The sequence below is a fragment of the Hypanus sabinus genome, chromosome 2 (assembly GCF_030144855.1).
Source record: "Hypanus sabinus isolate sHypSab1 chromosome 2, sHypSab1.hap1, whole genome shotgun sequence".
NCBI classification, from domain to species: domain Eukaryota; kingdom Metazoa; phylum Chordata; class Chondrichthyes; order Myliobatiformes; family Dasyatidae; genus Hypanus; species Hypanus sabinus.
The window spans coordinates 208,871,733-208,896,942 of NC_082707.1; the positions used below are offsets into that span (position 1 = coordinate 208,871,733).

The following is a 25,210-nucleotide window of genomic DNA, read 5'->3' on the forward strand; positions in this document are numbered from 1 at the left end:
TACAGTCATGATAGGAAAAAACTGTCACATATAAATATATAGCCCAGGTCCCTGAGTGTCAGAGCCTGTAGATTGATGGTGCATGCAGTGCTGTCCTGGAGCCATGTTTCTGCAAGGACCACCACACAGCAGTCATCATCACATGCTCGTACAGCTGCTGATGTATGCAAACCAACTTGTTTTCCAGCAAGTAAATTCTGGAAGGCCGCACCAAAGGGGGTGGCCAGCACCAACCCAGCATGGACTCCAGATCTCACCCACACCCCCTCTGGCATCTCCTCCCCTGGATATTTTTAACCATTGTATTACATTATTATGTTGATATTTGCTTTATTAACTCACCCTGCAATCCTTTGGCTACACTCTTCACACAAGTATAATGGGGGTGGTTTCTCACCTACTGCCACAGAAATGGATGGATCTATGCACATCTTCAAAAGAGAACAGATTTAAAATTTAGAAGGGTTCATTTAATCACAATATAGATTCAAAGGAACTGAAACAGTATGGTATAATTGCACCTCATAGCTTTGGCAAAGGGGGATTAAACTCCTAAGAGTTTTTAATCTTATTTTTATTCAATATCAAAACTTGAAAGACACATTGAATAATAGCAGCTTTTGCTTATGACTCTCATGAAATTTTGCGAGTGTTTACTTTGATGCCCTCTACAATTACATAATTAGCACATACTGAAATAACTTACCAAGGATTCCTTAATCTACTGTTACGAAAATCTTTAAATAACTTCAAGTTTTTAAAAAGTATAATTTATAAAATGTTCTTATATATTCATCTATTTGTTTGTTTGTTTTGCTAGTTATTTATTTAGAAATACAGCACAGAACAGGCCCATCTAGTCCAACCCAGCAACCCACACTAGACTAATCACAGCAACACACGCAAAATGCTGGAGGCGCTTAGCAAACCAGGCAGCATCTATGGAAAAAGTGCATTCAAGGTTTCAGGCCAAGATACTTCGGCAGGTTTGGAGAAAATAAGATGAGGAGTCAGAGCTAGGTTTTCTCCAGTCCTGTTGAAGGGTCTCGGCCCAAAACATTGACTGTACTCTTTTCCATAGATGCTGTCTGGCCTGCTCCAGCACTTTGTGTGTGCTGCTTGGATTTCCAGCATCTGCAGATTTTCTCTTGTTTGTGACTAGACTAATCACAAGACAATTTACAATGACCAATTAACCTATGAACTGGTACACCATTGGACGGAGCACCCAGAGGAAACCCATGCAGTCACAGGGAGAACTTACAAATTCCTTACAGACAGCACCTGAAATGAATTCCGAACTCCAACTCCCTAAGCTGAAATAGCATTGTGCCACCGGCTATGCCTTCGTGGTCAAATATGTCTTTTAAAAGTTTCACTAAATATCATTGTTACATAGAAGCATTTACAAAATACTAAAGGAAACAGTTTGTTCATTCTCAAAATCCTGAGTTCCCAACCTTTTTTACACCATCAATCCCTGCCATTAACTAAGGGGTCCGCAAACCCCAGATTTGGAACCCCCTGCTCGAAATGAATAGCAACTTTTAAGTTCCTGAACTCCCAGGTCATTTTATTTTTCTTTTATTAACTATCTATAGATATTTTTAATTGTATTTTTCTCAATAAGTTCAGAGGTAAATAACACAATATCAGACACTATATATAAGTTTTTTCTTCTCACTTATAGTAATCTTGTATTTATATTCCCTTGCTGTAAGTTTTTTAACTTCTGCAGGTTGGGGTTGGTGAATTAAGAGGTAGATTCTATAAACATGGGATGCCATCCATTCGAAGGGGCAACTAGCACAACAATTTAAGATTCAGGATGTCAGTGATTGCTCTGGAAAATGGCTGCCATAGTTCAGGTGACAAAACAGAACGTCAAAGTGAGTAATAGTGGGCCATCCCTAACCCAGCTGTAAAAGGAGGAGGGCTGGACATGGGGATAGCAACCCCATCCTAGAAAAGTCCAAAGCTACAGTGACACCAATAGATGCTCCAAAGTCCTCATCCCTGGGACAGGAGGGATCTTTGAAGATAGGCTACACCTGGGGACAAGTAGAAAGACTGGGCCAGGACAGAGGAATCTGGCAAGCTGCTATAGGCGGTCTATGCCCAGTCGGACTGAGGGGCTCAAGTAAGTGAATAAAGAATCCATAATACCTTCACAGCAGGCTTGTTGATTGCATTCTGACATTCAATATGTTGACAATGAATTGGATTCCAAGCTGAAGGAAAATTAAGACAAATAAGATGCCAGTTTACGCATCTCATCATTGTGTTTTCCTGAAAAATGTTGAGACATTCTTAACAGATAAAGTTAATTCTTACAACTGATAATGAACATTTGTTTTACTTGGTTTTAATAAATTGTAAATAATTGTTATAAATATTCTTGAATCTCTGTCATTGTAGAACACTTTCTAGTGTTCAGCATAAAAGCAACATTGCTTCAAGACTATGTCAGTAAGCTGTCAGCATCAACATCAGTAAACTCTACATTTTTAACTATCTATGTGTTTTCTTCTTCATTTTAATTCTGTCTTTAGCTTACTTTAAATATTTTAAATTACATGATAGTTACTCTCAGATCGGATGTACAACTAAATGAATAAAGAATTGCTGTTTAGCTCTCAATTATGAGTCTAGGAACATCTCATTAAAAAGTGGAGAACCTCTCAATTTCTCTATAATAGAAGATAATTAACACTAGGGTATATGGGGTAATTACAAGGTAAGATTTTACTTTAGACAGCTATGCAGAAAATTTGTGGAAAGCTATGCAATGACCTTTCAAGAATCACTAAATTCTGAAATGGTTCCAGACGACAGGAAAATTACAAATGTTTCTCCACACTTCAAGAAGGGAGAGAGGCAGAAGACAGGAAATTATAGGCCAGTTAGTCTGACCTCAGTGGTTGGGAAGATGGAGTCGGTTATTAAGGATGAGGTCTCAGGGTACCTGTAGGCACATGATAAAATTGGCCTAGTCAGCATGGTTCCCTCAAGGAAAAGTCTTGCCTGACAAATCTGTTGGAATTCTTTAAAGAAATAACAAAACAGGATAGATATGAGAATCAGTTGACATTGTATACTTGGATTTTCAGAAGGCCTCTGACAAGCTGCCACACATGTGGCTGCTTAACAAGCTATGAACCCACGGTATAACAGGAATGGTTCTAATATGGATAAAGCAGTGGCTGATTGGCAGGAGGTAAAGAGTGGGAATAAAGGGAGCCTTTTCTGACTGGCTGCCGGTGACTAGTGGTGTTCTACAGGGGTCTGTGTTAGGAACAACTCTTTTTACATTTTATGTCAAAGATTTGGATGATGGAATTGATAGACTTGTTTGCAGACAATATTGCAGATAGGTGGAGGGGCAGGTAGTTCTAAGGAAGTCGAGAGGCTACAGAAGGACTTAAACAGATTAGGTGTGGTAAACCATGTATATCTGTCTGGACACACCCCTCTGCTGACTGCTCCTGTGGCTCCTCCCACAGACCCCTGGATAAAGGCGATTGTGTCATTGCTCCTCCCACAGTCCAGGGCGGTCATCCAGCATGGACGTGGTCCATTTTATAAAAGCCTTTCAGCATTTACTCTACTTCCAGTCTTTTGGAGTTATTGATAGTGCATCATTAGGAGAATGGGCAAAGAAGTGGCAGATGGAATGCAGTGTCGGGCAGTGTACAGTCATACACTTTGATAGAAGAAATGAAAGGGTTGACTATTTTCTAAGTGGAGAGAAAATACAAATAACTTAGGTTCAAAAGGACTTGAGAGTACTTGTGCAGGATTCCCTAAAAGTTAATTTGCGGGTGAGGAAGGTAATTGCAATAATAGCATTCACTTCAAGAGGAAGACTTTATAAAGTACTGGTGAGTCGTTACTTGGAGTATTGTGAGCAGTTTTGGGCCCCTTATCTTTGAAAGGATGTGCTGAAACTGGACAGGGTTCAAAGGAAGCTCACGAAAATGATTCCAAGATTGAATAGCTTGTCATATGAAGAACATTTGATGGCTCTGGGCCTGTATTCGATAGAATTCATTAGAATGAAGAGAGACCTCATTGTAACTTATTGAATGGAGAAAAATCTTGATAGAGTGAATGTGAAGAGGGTGTTTCTTATGATGAGAGTATAAAGACCAGAGGGAACAGCCTCAGTATAGAGGGGTGTCCTTTTATAATGGAGATGAGGAGGAGTTTCTTCAGCCAGTGATTGGTGAATCTGTGGAATTCTTTGCCACAGGCAGCTGTGGAGGCCAAGTCGTTATATATACTTAATATAGAGGTCGACAGATTCTTGATTGGTCAGGGCATGAAGGGATATGAGGAGAAACCAGGAGACTGGAGCTGAGAGGAAAATTGGATAGCCATGATAAAATGACAGGTCAGACTCGATGGGCCGAATGACCTGATTCTGCTCTTTAGGGTCTTATGGAAGTGAGAGCTATGTGCAAGTGGCACAGAAGACATGACATTTTTTGTCAGTTAACTTCTATGGGACGATTTATGTTTCAATATATTTGCTTTCATAAAATTTCACACAATTCAATCTGCACTGGTGGCTATACTTAGTGATCACAGAAGCATCAAGGGTGTTTTGGAACTGGTTCAATGGAGCAAAAAAACACAGGACCTCCGTCGCACTTTTCACTTGTCTTTATAAGAAATATTAAATAATAATTTTAAGAAAGCAAAACCAAATTACATCATGTTTGAGTTAATAACTGTTTTCAAGAAATTCTTCAAAATATATCATGTACGTATGTGTTTAAGTGCACACTTAAAATCTCATACCTGTGTACTGAAGGCCCCGGTATTCACATATAGCACCTGGTGGCTTTAGATTGGGCCAATAGTGGAAAAGCATTTGAACAGCTGGCGGCTTCACTTGAGACGGACCATAGGCTATCACGTACAACAAGTCCTAAACAACAGAGAAACAAACACTTTATATTATGTTACTAAGATGCATGTAATCAAGGAGAAATTTATGTCAATATAAAGTCAATCCATATGTAATATAAATTACATACTTCAGTATTATTAATTTATTGGCCATCTTTTACTGCATTTTTCAGGAACCGAGTGCTCAATTATATATATAATTATAGCCATGCTCTTCTCTCACTGTTGCCATCGGGTAAAAAGTATATGAGCCTCAGGATTTGTACCATCAGGTTTAAGACCAATTACTATCTCTCAACCATCATAATTGATGGTTGCACTTTAATCTTTATCTTGTTATTTCATCCTCTTTCATTTCATGTTGTTTCAGACTTGTTATTTATTGCTATTTATTTATATTTGCATTTGCACCATTGTTATTCATTGATCCTGTTTACTGTTATATAGTTATTCATTGTTCTATAGATCTGTTAAGTATGCCCACAGGAAAAAGAATCTCAGGGTTGTATGTGGTGACATGTATGTACTCTGATAATAAATCTTACTTTGAGCATTGAACTTTATAAGATTGTTTGGGTTTGTCTTTGGTTTGACTCGGGCTACCTCTGAATCTTGGCAGAGATACAGATCTATTGCTATGACAAAGCAAGTGAAACAGGAGAACACACTAAGCAGTAATCCGTAAAGCTGTTCAGAAGTGAATCAGTAATGGTTTTTATGCTAAAGGGGTTGCTAGCAGAGGAAGTGCATGGCTCATGAAAGACAGCAGAGATGTTAATACAAAGTACACTGCAGATGCTGTGGTCAAAGCAACACGTACAAGAAGCTGGAGGAACTCAGCAGGTTGGCAGCATCCATGGAAATGAGCAGTCAACGTTTTGGGCCGAGACCCTTCGTCAGCAGAGATACTGGCAGGTGTGAGGCAGGAAGGAAGTGATGCTACCCATGGTCCCCATTAGCTTTAGATCAACTTATGAGATAATCTTAGTTATGAGATATTAAACCCGATTCTGATTCCTATATGTCCACTCTTAAAATTTTAATCGTTAATGATCAGTACATTTATTTTATGATAAAAGATTGAGGCAACTTACTTGTACTCACACTCAGAACTTAGTAACATTCTGTGCAGTGGTCACAAGAGTATTTTTATACTGAATATTTATGAATGGAATTCACTAATTCGCAAGGGCACTCTCTATTGGTCTTTAAAGAGGATAGTTTAATGAGACTCATAAAAGAAGCATTATTAGCACAGCTTCATATTTGATAGTGATTTGATTTGATTTAAATGGTGGTTTTTCAATCTATAGAGACATTGGCTTCAAATAAAAACTACATGCAAGCTTAAAAAATTGCTACCTAAAATAAGAAGCCTTACAAATCTAACATAGTTAAAAGGTGAAAACAATACTGAATAAGTCGGACCAAGTTGCACACAGCTTGAGCATCAGTAATTAGTGATGCACCTGAGATAACAGGCTACTTTACATATGACAATATTCAGTATGCAATTAAATAATATAATACTTGGCCCTTTAAGGTTATTATAACCGGGGGGGAGGGGAGGGGGTGATAATGGGGACAAGCTCCCACTACTTATTAAATGCTCCCAATGGCGTAAATCTCAAATAACCTCTGACAACCAAGTCCAGCTCCTGGACTTCATGTGTGGCTTAGCAACTCAGCCTGGAGGAACCATTTCTACTGACAGAAGGAGCAAAGGCAGATTACTGGCACCTTTAAACCAGTCACTTCGGGCAGATGGGGCTCATCAGCTGTGTTTGGCAGCCTACCTCAGAGAAGAAAATCTCTGATCTCAAACCTCTGCTGCCTTGTGGCTTTACCCACTCATGGGGACGGATTCGGGAGTAAACCCAGAGGGAGAGTCCGGAGCTGAAGTCCCTAAGTCAGTCCTACATTGAGTTCACTGCTGACTGACAACTGCAACACTGCTGGTACCAAAGTGTATCGGTCTCTGCTGTTCTTTTGGGTTCATCAGATGTGTGGAGAGGGGAAGCTTGCTCGCCATATCATACTGCCCAGGCTTGCGTATCCAGACATCAAGGATGCAATACCTATGGTCAACTCTGACTGATGGAAACTCTCAATATAATACAATATACAAAAGAAGGAAAAAGAATTATATTTGTGAACAATTTTATTTCAAAGAATGGTTTCATGACATGGCCCATTATTATTTTATTTAAATTTTCCTTGCAAAAATATTTTTAATTTACATTTTTGTAAAATTAATGATGAAGCCTAGAAGCTAACATCAACACAGTACTAAGTGCAGGCAGGCTTCACTGAGTCATCCTGTCAACAGAATCAGATGGCTGAGTTTTTTTTAAACTGCAATACCCAAGAGATCACTCAAACAAACACAGAGCATTAAAATGCCTGCAGCCCTGATGGAACAGCTGTGCCTGCAGAATCAGTTGACTGGATTTTTTAAATCAGGGGTTTTCATTAATTCAAATACATCATTAGAGCTGTGCATAGGATCTTAGCTACACTATAAAATTAACGCTGGGTGCAACGCAGATTCACCACAATAAGAAAATATAAAATGAATCAGAGCACACTGCTGTTGCAGAAAAAGTTACAGGAAATTTTAATGGCTTTGCTCCAAATTATAAAAGGGAATTGTAAAATTACAAATCAAAATTATTTCATGCCTGACCATAAAGCAATAATAGGGAACCTGAGATTGGCAACAGATCTCATGCTATAAGGGATATAAGTATTTAAGTAAAGCTTCCCCTAATGAAACATAGCAATTGAAAGAAATTCCATTGCAAACCCTGAAGAGCAAGTTCGGTAAATGAAGGAAAGAAAAAGGAAACAAGATGGCTGTGAGGTGGACGTGCTTATTCTAAGCCGGTACTGCCGACTGAAGTATTGTGGGAGAGAACAGAACACCAGGACCCATGGGTCAGTTCTCAGAGGCTGTGTACTCAGCATATTGAGCTCTCTCTCACTCTCTCCATTGGTGGTGGGGAGGAGATTGTTGTCAATTCTTTTGGGTCACAGAACTCGCAAAAAAGTGGTGCAACAGACTTTTAACACCATAAATCAGCAAGTTGTTTTTGTTCCATCTCCCCCCTCACTGTGAAAGAGGACACTTCTTTTTCCCTTTATTGGGGAGGGAGAGAGAGACCCTGTGCCATGTCGAATTGTTGGGTGAATGATTAGTTTCATGGTCTTTATTGGGGGCTTTGCTATTGCAGGTTTGGTGGGTGGGGGTGTCAATGCTTTTTTGTTGATGTGGGTGGGGGTGGGGGAGGGTCGTTGCTTTGCTACTCATAGTGCATGGGGGAGTCTTCAGGGTTTGAACGTTTTTACTGTCACTTGTTCTTTGAGCCACTCCTCTGTTTTCATGGATGTCTGAAAAAAAAGAATTTCAGGATGTATGTTGTATACATTTCTCCGATATTAAATGGAGTTACTGAACATTTGCACTATTGAACAATAGTCTAAAGCAAGGGTTCTCAATCCGGGGTGCATAGACACCTTGGTAAATGCAAGGGGTCCATGGCATAAAAAAAGGTTGGGAACCCCTGGTCTAAAGTAAACTTCCATATCAAATCAGGGTTGCATATGGTGGCATGCTAAAAAATTTACTTTGAACCACTGATATTGTAATTCTGCAGACTGCCTTATACTATTGTATTACTGACAGTAGATCAGAGAAAGAATTCTGGAACTGTTAATCTTGTGAAAATAAGCTTTAAATGGGCATAATCTAAATGATATAGAAGTCAAAATACTTAAATTTTTGCTGAAATAATAATCAAAAAGATGAATCTCAAGATTGCATGTGGTATACATACTTGGATAACATAGCTGATCAATTGTTCAAAAACAAAATACATATTTTATATTTTGATGGTGCTGGTGCAGAATACCAAGACTTACTTCCTCCTTGCTTAGTTACAGCAGCATTCTACATAATCAACTGACTGACCAGTGAATATAAAAGCCACACTTCTGTTGTGGCATCCATTCTGGAATCAACTTTGAAAGAAAAATGGGTACATAGCCAGAAGCAGATTTCAACTGCAATTTACAATAAATATTAAATTTTCCTGACATGAAATTCTGTCTGGTCTAAATAAATTACAAATTAAAACAATAAAACCATTCTTTGTTCTTCTATGGAACAAGGCAAATATCAGGATCATCATTTAGTCTGCAGGACTATCATATATTAATTGTCTATCCAAGTGATCACGAGTTGTAACAGTTTGAAAGTCCTCTCATGGTGCTGTGAAGTGAAGGAGTTCTAAGATTTTTCTTCAGTAACTTTGATGAAACAGCAATATAGTTTCATAGAACCATAGAACATTACAGCACAGAAACAGGCCTTTTGGTCCTTCTTGGCTGTGCCAAACCATTTTTCTGCCTAGACCCACTGACCTGCACCTGGGCCATATCCCTCCAAACACCTCTCATCCATATACCTGTCCAAGTTTTTCTTAAATGTTAAAAGTGAGCCTGCATTTACCGCTTCATCTAGCAGCTCATTCCACACTCCCACCACTCTGTGTGAAGAAACCCCCCCCCCAATGTTCCCTTTAAACTTTTCCCCCTTCATCCTTAACCCATGTCCTCTAGTTTTTTTTCTCCCCTAGCCTCAGTGGAAAAAGCCTGCTTGTATTCACTCTATCTTTACCCATCGTAATTTTATATACCTCTAACAAATCTCCCCTCATTCTTCTATGCTCCAGAAAATAAAGTCCTAATCTAGTCAACCTTTCTCTGTACAACACACACAAAATGCTGGTGGAACACAGCAGGCCAGGCAGCATCTATAAGGAGAAGCACTGTCGACGTTTCGGGCCGAGACCCTTCGTCAGGACCCTTCATCGGGTCTCGGCCTGAAACGTCGACAGTGCTTCTCCTTATAGTTGCTGCCTGGCCTGCTATGTTCCACCAGCATTTTGTGTGTGCTGTTTGAATTTCCAGCATCTGCAGATTTCCTCGCGTTTAACCTTTCTCTGTAATTCAGTTTCTCAAGTCCCAGCAACATCCTTGTAAACCTTCTCTGCACTCCCCAACTCAAGTTGGCTTGGAATTTACTCATGTTTAATTTGCCCAATTTTAAATGGTGTTCAAATCTTGCTGTATGTAAGCACAACCTGATTTATCAACAGAGAACTGAACAGAACAGCATGCATTCAACAGTGAGCATCTCTATTACATAGGAAGAAAGGTTAGTGATGTTAACTGGATCTAGCCCAAAACAAAAGGATTTCCTCAGAGCAATATTCTTATCTCTTAATAAATAACCTAAAACCATAACACGATAGTGTCAGTGATATTTAAGTGAATGTCATTTGGGTACAAATATTGCTCAAGTCACAAGTGATAATTATTGATACTTTTTCAAGTTCAGTGGATTCCATTTAACTGGAATACATCAAGACCAGTACGTGCTGGACCAATTAAGTGGATGCCACAAATCGCCGAAGTTTTATGGAAATAAGGTTCAAAATTCGAAGTAGATTTTTATCAATGTACTGTCTATCTATTACCACATACAACCAGAGATTCATCTTCTTGTGGACATGCTCAAGAAATCCATAGAATAATAACAATATAAGAGAATCAATGAAAGACTGTACCCAGCAGATGGACAAACAACCAATGTGCAAAAGACAACACTGTGCAAATACAAAAGAAATAAAAAGAATTATAGTAAATAAATAAACAATTAATATCAGAAATATCAGATGAAGAGTCCTTGAAAGTGAGTCCATTAGTTGTGGGAACATTTCAATGATGAGACAAGTAAAGTTGAGTAAGATTATCCCCTTTAGTTAGAGCCTGATGAATGAGGGGTAATAACTGTTCCTGAACCTGGTGGTGTGAGTCCTGAGGTCCTGTACCTTCTTCCTGATGGCAACAGTGAGAAGGGAGTATATCTTGTCACGTACCCTGTGACCGGGTTACCAAACCATCCATCAACTGACCATGTCCATCAAACTGGGCCACTTCTTCCTGTTGCAGCAGGCACCTGACACCCACTCTGCTGTGTCAGCAAGGATTCACACAAGCAGGCAAAGTGGCAAAGTCCTTGGAAGTAAAGTCAACAATCTGTGAAGCAGCCATAATTTTAAATCCTTGTGTCTTTCTCATTATCAGCATGTGCAGCATGGTGCCTCTCCCCCTCTTTATCTCTCTCTCTCTTGTTAGCAGCGTAGTTCATGGGGGGGGTCAACTCTGGAACCCATCTCCCTATGGTTTTCTCATCACACGTAACACACCCGCCCTTAAAATAATTTTTATCGGGGGGGGGGGGAGAATTTAATAGTAAGGCGCATTACAGAGTCTAACATAATACAGACATAGTCATTAACCAACAGAGCAACACAGTTATAATTTCAAATCTAACACCTAGATAAGCAATCAGCAACTACATTGTCAGTCCCTTTTACATGTTGTATCTGTATATTAAATTCTTATAACATCAGACTCCAACTCAGCAGTCATCTATTCTTATCCTTCATGTTAGTCAAAAATACCAGTGGGTTGTGATCAGTATAAACTATCAATGGTTTCCATGTTGGACAAATGTAAACCTCAAAATGCTGTAACACCAGAATAAGTGACAGTAATTCTTTTTCTACAGTGGAATAATTTCTCTGGTGCACATTGAACTTCCTAGAGAAATATGCCACTGGGTGTTCAATTTCGTCCTCAGCTTTCTGCAGTAACACTGCCCCTGCAGCCTTGTCACTTGTGTCAGTTGCCAGGGAAAAGGGTTTCGAAAAGTCGGGTGCTTTTAACACAGGGTGGTAACACAGTATAGTTTTCAGCCTCTCAAAGGCTTCTTGGCAAGGATTGCTCCACACAAACTTTTCATTCTTTTGCAAGAGCTTTGTAAGAGGGAGGACAATATCCGCAAAGTTTTTACAAAACTTCCAATTGTAACCCACCATTCCCAGAAACCTACTCAGAGCACTCTTATCAGTTGGCACGGGAACTTCCGAAATAGCCTGCACAGGAGCCAGCTGCCCCTGACCTACCACATACCCCAGGTAACATAGCGTGGCTGAACTCACTTTTGGCGAGGTTCAGTGTGAGATTAGCTGCAGACAGCCGTTTAAACAGTTCCTCCATAGCCACAACGTGCTCGTCCCACGTATCACTCCAAACCACTAAATCGTCAATGTAAGCCTGTGTTCTTTAACCCTTTGATCACTGAGTCAATCATTCTTTGAAATGTCCCTGGAGCATTTTTCATTCCAAAAGGCAAGACATTATACTCATATAACCCTGATGGAGTGACAAATGCTAAAATTTCTCGAGCCCTGTCAGTTAAAGGAACACACCAGTATCCCTTTAGCAAGTCAATCTTGATGACGTTTCTAGCCTTACCCACTTTATCAATGCAATCATCCACCCTTGGGATAGGGTAAGCATCAGTCTTTGTGATGGCATTCACCTTCCTGTAATCTGTACAAAACCTTACACTACCATCGGGCTTCAGGACAACCACGCATGGAGATGCCCACGCTGAGGAAGATTCCGTGATAATACCAGCAGTTAACATATGTTCAATTTCTTTTTCCACTGGCTTGCTCTTTTCTAAATTCATCCGATAGGGGTGCTGCTTAATAGGCTGGGCTGAAGTAACAATAACATCAAGTACTGTTCCCTTGCATCTCCTCGGAACATCTGGACATAAATCTGCATGCCAGTTAATTAGCTTTGTCAGCTGAACCCTCTGTCCAGACTTCAAATGACTGACCTTATCAGTAAAGTTGGTCAAAACAACAGAGTTCTCTAGTCTGGTGGGCACTATATTTATGTTTTCAAGATGCTCTGGCCCCTCATTATCAGTCCTTACAGCCTCATTTGTTTCTGTGACAGCACCAACTGGTGCGGCTTTTGAATCATGATAACTTTTCAGCATATTAACGTGTACTAACTGGCTCGGCTTCCTCCTATCAGGAGTTTCGATAACATAGTTCAGAGAGTCTATTTTCTTAATTACCTTATACAGACCTTGGAATCTCGCTTGGAGGGGGTTGATCACTAATGGGAATAGAGCTAAGACCCTATCGCCTACTTGAAATACCTGTCCCCATGCTCGTTTATCATACCACTGCTTCATTTTAGTTTGGGAGTCTCGTAGATTTCCTTGACAAGTTCACATATCCTGCTAAGCCTCTCTTGGAATTTCAAAACATAGTCAATCACATTGACATGCACTGTCGGGTTCAACCATTGCTCTTTAAGTTAAGTCAGAGGTCCTCTGGGCCTATGACTGAAAACCAGCTCGAATGGGCTGAACCGTGTCCCTCACTGCAAATAGCAGAAGTGGCAATGCATCATCCCAGTCTCCAGTAATTTCCTGACAGTAAGTTTTAATCATGGTCTTTAAGGTCGAGTGGAATCTCTCCAACGCTCCTTGAGACTCTGGGTGGCACGCGGAGGCTAAAATTTGTTTAGCTCCCATCTCAGACATCATCTGCCGGAATGTGTGGGACATGAAGGTACTCCCCTGATCCGACTGAATCTGCCTAGGCAGCCATACCGTGGTGAAAAGTTTATGAGTGCCTTTACCACCGCGGGAGCTTTGATGTTCCCCGGGGCACGGCCTCCAGAAATCTAGTGGCAGCACACATAATGGTCATCATGAACTGCCGCCCACTCGCTGTTCTAGGCAGGGGACCCACAAAATCCACAATGACTCGGGAAAAAGGTTCCCCAAAAGCGGGTCTCAGTCGAAGGGGTGCCTTAGGGATAACCTGATTTGGCTTTCCTACCACCTGGCACGTGTGACACCTCTTACAATAATCAATAATGTCCTTTCTCATATTTGGCCAGTAAAAGTCTCTCATAACTCTATCTACTGTTTTCCTCACTCCAAAATGTCCACCTAGGGGTATCTTATGGGCCAGGTTCAAAATTTCGTCCCTATAAACCTTCGGAACAGCCACCTGGTGTACCACCACCCAGTCCTCAACTGCCGGCACAGTGGTCGGCCTCCACTTTCTCATTAATACTCCCTCCTTCATATAGTAGCCCACTGGTTCCTTCTTAATTCCCGCTTCAGAGAGCTGTCTCCTTCAATGCCACAAGCTCCTCATCACGTCTCTGCTCCTTTATGAGTTTCTTGCTCGCTAACGGTAAATCCACCTCCTCTCCCTTACTATCCTTAGTTCCATTATCCTCTTTCTTCTCATCCTTAAACCCCTCCTGGTGCAAGGCTGATAAAAACGTCTCAGCTAAATCAACGCTGGACTCAGTTAAATTTGTGCCTGCCTCAGCCACTTTTCTCCACATGCTGCGAGTTACTGTGCAGGCGGTGTAAACCTTGGAATCTATGGGCAGGTCCCCAGCACTTACAGGCTTGCTCGTCAGCTTCACTGCTGAGTACACATCCCCACCTGCAAGATCATTACCGAGTAAGATATCCACCTCACGTATTGGGAGTGCAGACCGCACCCCGATCGTGACTGGTCTTGGATACCAACTCACACTTCAAATATATTTTACGCAACGGCACTGCCTCGGTCCCTTTTCAAACCCCTTCTATCACTACGTCACCGGTCTCGGTCTCAGCACTAAGATTAGGGACTGAAAAGCCCCAGTGTCTCTCCAGATTTTCACTGACACTGGGGTTGACCCTTCCTTCACAGATACCAACCTGTTCAGAAGAAATTTCTCCCATCCCTCCTGAACTCAGCTTGGCTCCGTCTCCTTCTTCTTTAGCAACATTTCAGTCGGCTTAATGCAGGCAGTTGGGGTTGGCGCCTTTCCTTTCCCTGTCTCTTTCTTTGGAGCTAGGCACTTAGATGCAAATGTGACCAGCCTTCCCACAATTATAACATGTAAAGCTGGGAAACTTACTGCCAGCCTGCTTTTCCTCCTCCTTACCCTTTCCACTAGTCCCCGGCTTATTCTCTGACTTTGCTGGTGGGCTTTCTCTACCATCCCTACTACCCTCTGGTAGCTCTTATTTGGGGGAAATTTTATCTTATGGGTTAAGGCATACTTGTCTGCTAACTTGGCATTCGCAGACAGAGTCTCTGCCTCCTTCTCGTCCAAATACGTCCTCATACCCTCAGGGACGCAACTTTTAAACTGCTCAATCAGCATCAGCTGTTTTAATTTGTCCAGAATCTCCAATGACCCCTTTTGAGGTGCACCAATGCTCAAAATACATGTGCATTTCACGGGCAAACTCTAAATACGTGCGTTCCCACAGCTTTCTCAAGTTCCGGAACTTCTGCCGGTATGCCTCTGGAACCAACTCGTAACTCCTCAGTATAGCCCTTTTTACTTCATCATAATCTTTAGCCTCCTCCATAGACAATGCCAAATAGGCTTGCTGAGCCTTCCCCCTAAGTACACTCTGTAACAGAATAGCCCACTTCTCCTGATTCAGTGCAACTTTCTCAAAATGGAGAAGGTACTTATCGACATCCATCTCCTCTAATGGGGGTACCAACTTAACCTCCTGACCAACCTTGAACCCCCCCCCCCCGTCTGGGTTCACCACGGGTCCCCCTTCCTGCAACGCTCTTATCTTATCCATCTCAAACTGCCTTTCCTTCTCCCTTTCCTCAGCCTCCAGCTTCCATACTCGGAACTCATGCTCCCTTTTCCTTTCCTCCTCCTCCATCCTTGATCTTTTCATCTGAAGCTGAGTCTCAATCCCACTGGGTTTACACTCAGGAAACATCTCCTGCTCCTCTTCAGAAAACACTCCCTCAGATACATAGTGGTCAACTATGGCTCTCTGTATCTCCAACTTCCTCATTGCCAGTTTCACCTTCACAAGTTTCAACCGTTCCGCAATATTCAACAATTCCAACTTTCTAGTAACCCCTAATGCCTCCGAAGTTGGTTCCCTTAAAAATTTGTCAATCTCCAATTCTGCTGTTTACCTGTATTTCCCACACACCGAATCAGATAAAGGAATTTACCCCAATCAATCCAACAACCTCCCAGTTTGATGCTCAAAATCCTGGACAAACCCTCAATTTGTCACGTACCCCGTGACCGGGTTACCAAACCATCCATCAACTGACCAAGTCCATCAAACTGGGCCACTTCTTCTTGTCTCAGCAGGCACCTGACACCCACTCTGCTGTGTCAGCAAGGGTTCACACAAGCAGGCAAAGTGGCAAAGTCCTTGGAAGTAAAGTCAACAATCTGTGAAGCAGCCATAATTTTAAATCCTTGTGTCTCTCTCATTACCAGCATGTGCAGCATGGTGCCTCTCCCCCTCTTTATCTCTCTCTCTCGTTAGCAGCGTAGTTCATGGGGGGTCAACTCTGGACCCCATCTCCCCATGGTTTTCTCATCACACGTAACAATCCTAGGAAATGGGTGTTCCTAATGATGGATGCTGCTTTCCTGTGATAGCATTTCATGTGGATGTGCTCAATAGAGGAGAGAACTTTACCCATGATGGACTGGGCCATATGCACAACTTCTTGTATGATTTTCCATTTAATTGCAATGGTGGTTCCATACCAGTCTGTGATGTAGACAGTCAATATACTCTCCACTACACATCTATAGAAGTCTGTCAAAGTTTTAGATGTCACTTTGAATTTTCACAAACTCCTAATGAAGTAGAGGCATTGCCATGATGTTTTTTTTGTAAATCCACCTATGTGCTGGGCCCAGGACAGGCCCTCTGAAATAATAACACTGAGCAACTTAGAGCTGCTGACTTTCTCCACCTCTGATCCACCAATGATGACTGGCTCTGGTTTCCTGCTTCTCAAGTCAATAATCAGCTCCCTGGTGCTGCTGACACTGAGTAAAAAGTTGTTGTTATGGCACCACTCAGCCAGATTTTCAATCTCCCTTTGATATGGTCCACAACAGTGGTGTCATCAGCAAACTTGAAAATGGCATTGGAACTGTGCTTAGCCACACAGTCACAAGTGCAAAACGAGTAAAGCGGGAGACTAAGCACATAGCCTTGTGGTGCACCTGTGCTGAGGAAGAACGTGGAAATGTTATTGCCAATCCAAACTGACTGAGGTCTGCATATGAGGAAATTGAAGATCCAATTGCACAAGGAGGTATTGAGGCCATGGTCTTGGAGCTTATTGATTACTTCTGAGGGGATGATGGTACTAAATGCTGAACTGTAGTCGATATACAGCATCCTGACCTTTGCTGTCCAGATGTTCCAGGATTGAGTGAAGATCCAATGAAATGGCATCTGTTGTGGACCCGTTGCTCCAGTACGCACATTAGAATGAATCTAAATCACTTCTCAGGCAAGATTTGATATGTTTCATCACCAGCCTCTCAAAAACTTCATCACTGTGGATGCAAGTGCTATTAGACGATAGTCATTAAGGCAGGTAGCCACATTCTTCTTAGATACTGGTATAATTGAAGCCTGTTTGAAGAAGGTCAATACAACACACTGCTAAGGTGAGAGTTTGAAGATCTCAGTGAACACTCCATCCAGTTGATCAGCACAGGTATTTAGTACTTGGCAAGTACTCCATCTGAGCCAAATACACCCTCCTGAAGGCTGCTTGCGTGACAACCTCAGAGACACAAATCATAGGATCATTGGAGGCTGTAGGAGGTCATGATTCCTCAATGTTTTGATGGTCAAAGTGAGCACAAAAGGCACGGAGCTCAGCTGTAAATGAAGCCCTGCTGGCACCTAACTTTATAAAATGTAACTTTATAAGAGGTGATAATATTCAAATAGTTAAAAAGGTATTAAAAAAACAAACTAAATGAAATACAGAATAAATTAGAAAACTACCAATATTATTACAATACTGCACTATAAAACTGTGTATTAGTTACAAATTATTATCAACTATTAATTCATGCAGAGTACACTGCCTTGTTCTTTTGATTGAGTGTAAATGAACAACATTTTAAAGTCAAAACAAAAAACAAAATGTTCAAAAATCATTGCTTTTTGAATCCACTTCCATTGGCCTAAATGGATAACATAACACAAGCACACATAAATGATGCTATTTCAAAACTATTCACTTTTAGCACAGTGTAGTGCCAAATGGCCACACAAGTGAATGCAGCTGATGCCAGTTAGAAACTGTTTAGTTCTGCCTCTTGAATTAATCGAGAAAATAGCTGAGTTGGCCCAAATAAGTGGCTGCCCCAATTTATCAATGGCCCAGTTAACTGCAATTCACTATTTTTGCTTGATGAATGAGCCTGTTTAACATCAAATCTGTAAGATGGAAGCACAGCACTCACTTAATAATACAATCTCAAGCTTTTGTACTCAATTTTCTGGACAGGAACTTGCATTCTCTCATTTCACTCACCCCAACACTGAACTGTTCCCACAAACTATGGACTCACTTTCAAGGACCCTTCATCTCATGTTCTTGATATTTATTGCTTATTTATTTATTTTTTATTATTTTGGTTCTTTTGTGTTTGCACAGTTTGATGTCTTTTCCACATTGGTTGTTTCTCCATCCTGTTGGTGCGGTCTTTCATTGATTCTATTATGTTTCTTGGATTTACTGTGAATGCTTGCAAGAAAGTGAATCTCAAGGTTGTATATGTTGACATATACAGTTTGTACTTTAATAAGAAATTTATTTTGAACATTCCTGAAAGTTAGCAGCTTCAATTATATTACACCATGTACATTTTGTCTCTAGTTCCCACTTATTTTGTTCAACATTCATCACACACATTTACAGTCATTATGATGTTGATATTCTGCTTCTTGTAACATTACTTACTTTCCACACTTCTTGTTTGTATTTCATAAGACTTTCCAATAACTGACAATGGTACACTATGAAAGATATTTAAAATAAGCACATTAATTAAAAATATCATCATTCAGTGACAATTTCATTTAACGGAACAATTAATTTATTCATAACAAATCTTGATCTGTAACACACACAAAATGCTGGTGGAACACAGCAGACCAGGCAGCAACTACAGGGAAAAGCACTGTCGAGGTTTCGGGCCGAGACCCTTTGTCAGGACACAGGGACGAAGGATCTCGGGCCGAAACGTCGACAGCGCTTCTCCCTATAGATGCTGCCTGGCCTGCTGTGTTCCACCAGCATTTTGTGTGTGTTACTTGAATTTCCAGCATCTGCAGATTTCCTGGTGTTTGCCTTTCAAATCTTGATCTGTGTATATTTTAAATCATGGAAGTTATTCTAGATTCAAAAGGAAAAAATTTAGTTTCATCTACAAACCATTCTTTGCTGCCAATTCCCTTTTTATTAACCCATTTGGTGATTCATTCCATAAAACTCAATCCTGATTACTTTGAATGTTTTCAAAATACATGTGTATTCCAAATACATACACATTTAAAATGCACGCACATGTCCTTGCTGGAAAATAATTTATGGATTGTTCAACGTAAATTTGTTTTTGATAGATTGCAGAAACACAAGATGGGATGGAATATGTTGAAAAACAATTAAAATCAAATCTCCAACCTGTTTCCATCTGAATAGCAAAGTATTGAATTTATTTATTTTATTTAGACATAGAGCACAGAACAGGCCCTTCTAGCCTAATGGCCTGCACCATCCTGCAACCCAGCAATTTAACACTAGCCCAATCACAGGAAAATTTACAATTACCAATTAACCTACTAACTGGCATGTCTTTGGACTGTGGGAGGAAACTGAAGGAAACCCACACAATCAAGGTGAGAATGTACAAACTCCATACAGACTGCAGCAGGATATAAACTTTGAACTCCAATGCCCCAAGCTGTAATAGTGTCGCTAACCACCTCACTACCGTATATAAAGGATAGGTTTAATGAAAGAAGCAAATTAGATCCAAAAATGGCAGTAAACAAGTGGTAATAGTTCAGACTTGCATATATACACGTGTACTAAATTGAAGTGACCTTGGAGTGTATGCTCATAGACCCCGAGAAATTGGAGGACAAGTCACTAAGGTGCTTTGAGAGGTATATTTCCCTGCTTTAAACAGAATATATGAATAAAGAAATTATGTTTGCTCAGCATCTAACATCAGTCAGACCACAACTTAAGTAAAGCAAGAATCCAATCACCACATTAATAGAAAGATTGAACTGCATTCTGATTGGTGCAGAGAAGATTCTATTTTATTTTATTTTTATTTACAAATACAGTGTGGAAAAGGCCCTTCTGGTCCTTCGAGCTACCCTGACCAGCAACCCACCTACTTAACCTTAGCCTAATCGCAGGGCAATTTGCAACGCTGAACTGACCTGCTAACCGGTAAGTATTTGGACTGAAGTAGGAAACAGGAGGACCTGGAGGATCTCACTCATACACAGGAAGAACATACAAACTTTCTCATCAGCACAGAGGGTATTGCTTTAACTTAGAGATTAGAAGGAAGAAAAGGAGAATGTGTTTCACCCAGTGAGTCTGGAATTCACCCTCATAAAGAAAACAGGAGCTAAGAATTCTCATTACACTTCAAAAGTATATGGATGTATAGTTCAAACACGAGGAAATCTGCAGATGCTGGGAATTAAAACAACAACACACACAAAATGCTGGTGGAACACAGCAGGCCAGGCAGCATACTATCTTTCCTATCGGTTCCTCCCCCCACTACTTTCAAATCTCTTATTATCTTTCCTTTTGGTTAGTCCTGATGAAGGGTCTCGGCCCGAAACGTCGACAGCGTTTCTCCCTATAGATTCTGCCTGGTCTTCTGTGTTCCACCAGCATTTTGTGTGTGTTGGTGGATGTATAGTTGATCAACAGAGCTACCGATCTAACATTGGAATCCAAAAAGATGTACAAGATCGAAACTTTAAAAATCCAAAATAAGTTCAAGAGAACCATTCCAGTCCATCTCAATTTTTGCAGAATATAGAACATAGAAATTTACAGCACATTACAAGCCCTTCAGCCCACAACATTGTGCCAACCATGTAACCTACTCTAGAAACTGCCTAGAATTTCTGTACCACATAGCCCTCTATTTTTCTAAGCTCCATGTACCTACTTAAGAGTCTCTTCAAAGACCCTTTTGCATCCTCCTCTACCACCTTCATCGGCAGTGCATTCCACACACCCACTACTCTCTGTGTGAAAAATTTACCCCTGACATCCCCTTTGTAGCTCCTTCCAAGCACCTTAAAATTATGTCCCTCATGATAGTCATTTCATCCTCTGGCTAACCACATGATCAATGCCTCTCATCACTTATACACTTCTAACAGGTCCTCCGTCGCTCTAAAGGAGAAAAGGCCAAGTTCACTCAATCTATTCTCATAAGGCATGCTCTCCAATTGAGGCAACATCCTTGTAAATCTCCTCTGCACTCTCTCTATAGTATCCACATCCTTCCTGTAGTGAGGTGACCAGAACTGAACACAGAACTTCAAGTGGGGTCGAACCAAGGTCTTATAGCTGTAACATTACCTCATGGCTCTTGAACACAAAAAAAGTCAAGAGAAAATGTATCAAGTTTTTTTTAGTATTTAGCTACAGCTACAACAGAAAGCAATTTCTCACCTCAGGCTTGATACTAAAAAATTAGAAAAAGTTTTTTGTGCATTCTTGAGATTTTAAAAGTCTTTTGTTTTAAAGAGCACCTCCATCAGATGAAGTTACAAGAAAAATATTGAACTATCCTTTACTTTTGTGGTGAAATTCAGTTTTTGCTGGTGTCTTCTGTGGCCCAGTTGACTTCATGTGAAGAAATTACTGAATACAATACCAAATTTAATTTTTGGTAAAATTTGCACAGATGTGTTCAGTCATGAAACATGCTACAAGGAGAGCCAGGCATGAGAAGGGCAATATTAAACAGGGTCATCTTTTCAGAAATTAATGAGTATGAGTATTTATGGTTCTTTAACCCCATGAACTAGAACTAGGCCATTCAGCCCATTGAGTCTTCTCCTCCATTCCATCATGTCTGATTTATTATTCCTCATTCTCCTGCCTTCTCTACACAACCTTTGGAGCTCTGACTAATCACAAACACATCAACCTCTGCTTTAAATATACCCAATGCCTTGGCTTTCACAGTTGCCTCTGGCAATGAATTTCACAGATTCACCATCTTCTGGCCAAAGGAATTCCTCATTTCTGTTCTAAATGGACAGCCCTCTATTCATTCATTCAGAAGCTTTGTCCTTTGGTTCGAGACTCACCCACTGTTGGAAACATCCTCTCCACATCCACTCTATCTAGGCTTTTCAATATTTGATAGACTTCAATGAGATTCCCCCCACCACCCCAATATTCTTCGAAATTCCAGTGAGCACAAGCCCAGAGTTCCTTACAATTAAGACCAACGTAACTTTTATACACAATGTTTTGGAAATAAAGATCAGAAAATACTGTGAACAATATAAGACAAAGGTGAAGATCTTACAAGTGTGAATAGCTTTTTTTAAGAGAGTTACCATAAGGAGAGGGAAGTGGAGAGTGTGAGAGACATAATCCAGGTTCTATGACCCAGACAACTGTAGCTGACAGCCAAAGGCCGGCTTTCAATTACAAAATTTTAATTTTAAAATCACAATTTGACACAGTAGTAGTAGTTGCCAATAGAAGATAATAATAAAAGATAGTTATATTAGTTATAATCTCCGCCATGGACAGCCCCAGTCTCAACTGAGCAAGGAGGAGGTTGAGGCCTGGCCCATCCTGTAAAAACCCACAGTCAGAGAAATGCCAACGGAGGCTCTGAAGATTTATTCCTGGGAGAGGAAAGATACACCAAGAAATTACTATAAATTACACATTTAGATGGAGACTTAAAATAAAGATTTTTACTCCTCATGTACATGAAGGATGTAAGAAATAAAGTCAATTCAATTCAATTCAAGATGGGCTACATCTAGAGCCAACTTGAAAGACTGGCCCAGGCTGAGGGTTGGGAACCCCTGGATTAGAGTTTATAATCGCTACCTCCCTTGCAGCTTAGCTTCCTTATGCTTGTTTATATTTCTATATGGTTACCTATGTACTTGTAATTGTTCAGTGTGTTTGCTAGTGGCAGCTGTTGCTTTTGAACAACTTTGTAGCCTTGGCAGGTATCACATTACCTGAATGGGGCTATCTGATCGGTTGATTCAAGCAACAGAATTTTAATGGAATTTATTGCTGTTTGATTCCCTTTTTTTATGCCATGGACCAATACTATTAAGCAAGATCCATGGACCCCAGGTTGGGAACCCCTGCATGTTTAAAATTGGTAAAAGAAGACTGGAACATGTTGCATCAGTCTCTTTTCACCTGCACCTTCTCTCTAGGCTCTGCTTTCACTATCTCCTTGTTCTCTTAACACCTAATAAACAAACATAAGCAACAAGTTTTATGACTCTTTCTTGACTTCTGAAGGGCCTCAAATCAAAAACATCAATATCCAACAGTACCTAACTGTTGACCAACTCAAAGCTTGCATTAAAGTATAAATGAATAAATAATATTTTTTCACATCACACGTCAAAAGAGGCCAAAGATGTTTTAGTTTATCATTTGGGTCCCATACCAAACACAACAATTACAGCTTATAATACATTATAATGAACTATCTTTGATATACATCTTTAAATATTGAACAAGTGACTTTATTTGATAAAGCTCTGGAGCAATAAAGTTTCAGTTACAATACTGCCAGTGCATTGAGACATTGTCAGCATGTTTTTGAATGGGCAATCAGTTAATTACATTAGATTTTTTAAAATCCAAAAAGGTAATCTTATTTTCAATTAGATATTAGCTCCATTACTGAAGTTCTCAATCATTCAAAATTATTTTGATGTTCAATGCACTCACTAGTTTCTAAAGCTCCAAGAGTTTATCCATTGTTTTGTGCCTACCTGGATTAGATGTGTACTGCATAGCAATCATTAGCATTGAAGATGCAGAATAATTCACATAAGGTGGAATGCCTTCTCGTTTCGATGAACCCACTAGAGAGAGCATTTGGTGCATTACAAACTTCCACTTGGAAACTTTTTGTACAAAGTGAATGTTTATTTCTAAATAAAAAATAATAAATGCAAACTCATTCTACAGTACTATGCAGTATTTTCACACCAGACAGCTGTCCAGATAGATGAACCCCAGTTACTGATTGCTCTCATGATTTCCTGCACTACACAACTTAAATTCTCTCACAACTTTACCACCCTCCCCACTCTCATTCATGTCTGAAATCAGCTGTCACTTTCATTTCATGCCTGATCACTGATGCAATAACCATGTTTGTGCTACTTCAACTCAAACACCACAAAAAGAAGCACAAATGAGGCTTTGCCATAATTCCGCCATTCAACTTTGGTCCAGTCCTGAACCATTATACAGGTCAGTTAAACAAGCATTATGGATTTACTTAAACATGATGAACAAGCACTGGGAATAGTACTTGGAAATTGGAGAAACTTAGCTAAATGACTGATCTACAAATGGTTTTCAATTTTGGCTCATTAACAGCCTAGAAATGATGTTGTAAAAGTATATAATCTTTCATAAAATGTTAACTTGTCTAAACTTGCTCAGAGAATTTATTCCACTTGGTTTGCTATGCCTCTGACATGTTACATACCTATAATTTTACCTTCAATCTAACCTGGAGAAAATGAGATCTTCTATCACCTCCACATAGCATATGATTCAATCTTTGCCAAATAAATGAATCATTCATTGCCTGTTTCCTCAGTCCAAGCCCTGGTTTCTCATTCCATTTGGAGCAAGACTCACCCCATGCTGTTAACCAAGATTGTTATCCATCCCCTCATTTAAAACCTAGCTTCCTATCCCACCCACAATTCATGAAGTGGAAGATCAGTTAATTAGGAAAGAAAGCAGGGCATCAGCAAAACATGAGGGAACAGCAAATTATTTCATTCATAACACTGACAAGAAAAAGACATTTATAATAATTAATGTAATCCAACTGTAGCAGGCTCTCACCTATTGATTTATGCAAATGACTCAAAGAAAAATTAATAACATGCTAGCCAAACAAACCACAAAGAAACAGAGAAAGATGAAGAGACAGAGTGAAAAAGGGCCAGAGGACAAGGGGGGGGGGTGCAAGAGGGAGTGCCAGAGGGTGGGCACAGAGACACAGAGAGGTACAGAGAATAATAGTGGACATTTCCTCTACATTAAACTACACTTACATATTGCCATTGGAAGGAAAGATGTGCTCAGGTATTCAATGATATCCTTGTGAAGAAATGGGGGAAACGTTGCTAAAGTAGAAATCATGGTGTAAGGTAAGGTACTCAGGATATCATCACTGAGAAACGGCAGCAAACATGTTGTAGTGTAAAATATCGACTGTCCTAAGTCTGTTTAAA

At 40.2% G+C, this 25,210-nt stretch overlaps 1 protein-coding gene across 1 annotated transcript in view; it reads right to left on the reverse strand.

Annotated features, from left to right (window-relative positions):
• The window catches only part of LOC132390105 (protein unc-79 homolog), a 625,175-nt gene that overhangs the window by 551,896 nt on the left and 48,069 nt on the right, over positions 1-25,210 (reverse strand). The window contains exons 4-9 of the mRNA XM_059962702.1: positions 25,031-25,201; positions 23,723-23,815; positions 18,645-18,700; positions 4,804-4,933; positions 2,167-2,231; positions 343-431 (exon numbers count right to left, since the gene is read on the reverse strand). Coding sequence (XP_059818685.1) covers positions 343-431; positions 2,167-2,231; positions 4,804-4,933; positions 18,645-18,700; positions 23,723-23,815; positions 25,031-25,201 — 604 coding nt within the window. The remainder of the gene's footprint in view (positions 1-342; positions 432-2,166; positions 2,232-4,803; positions 4,934-18,644; positions 18,701-23,722; positions 23,816-25,030; positions 25,202-25,210) is intronic.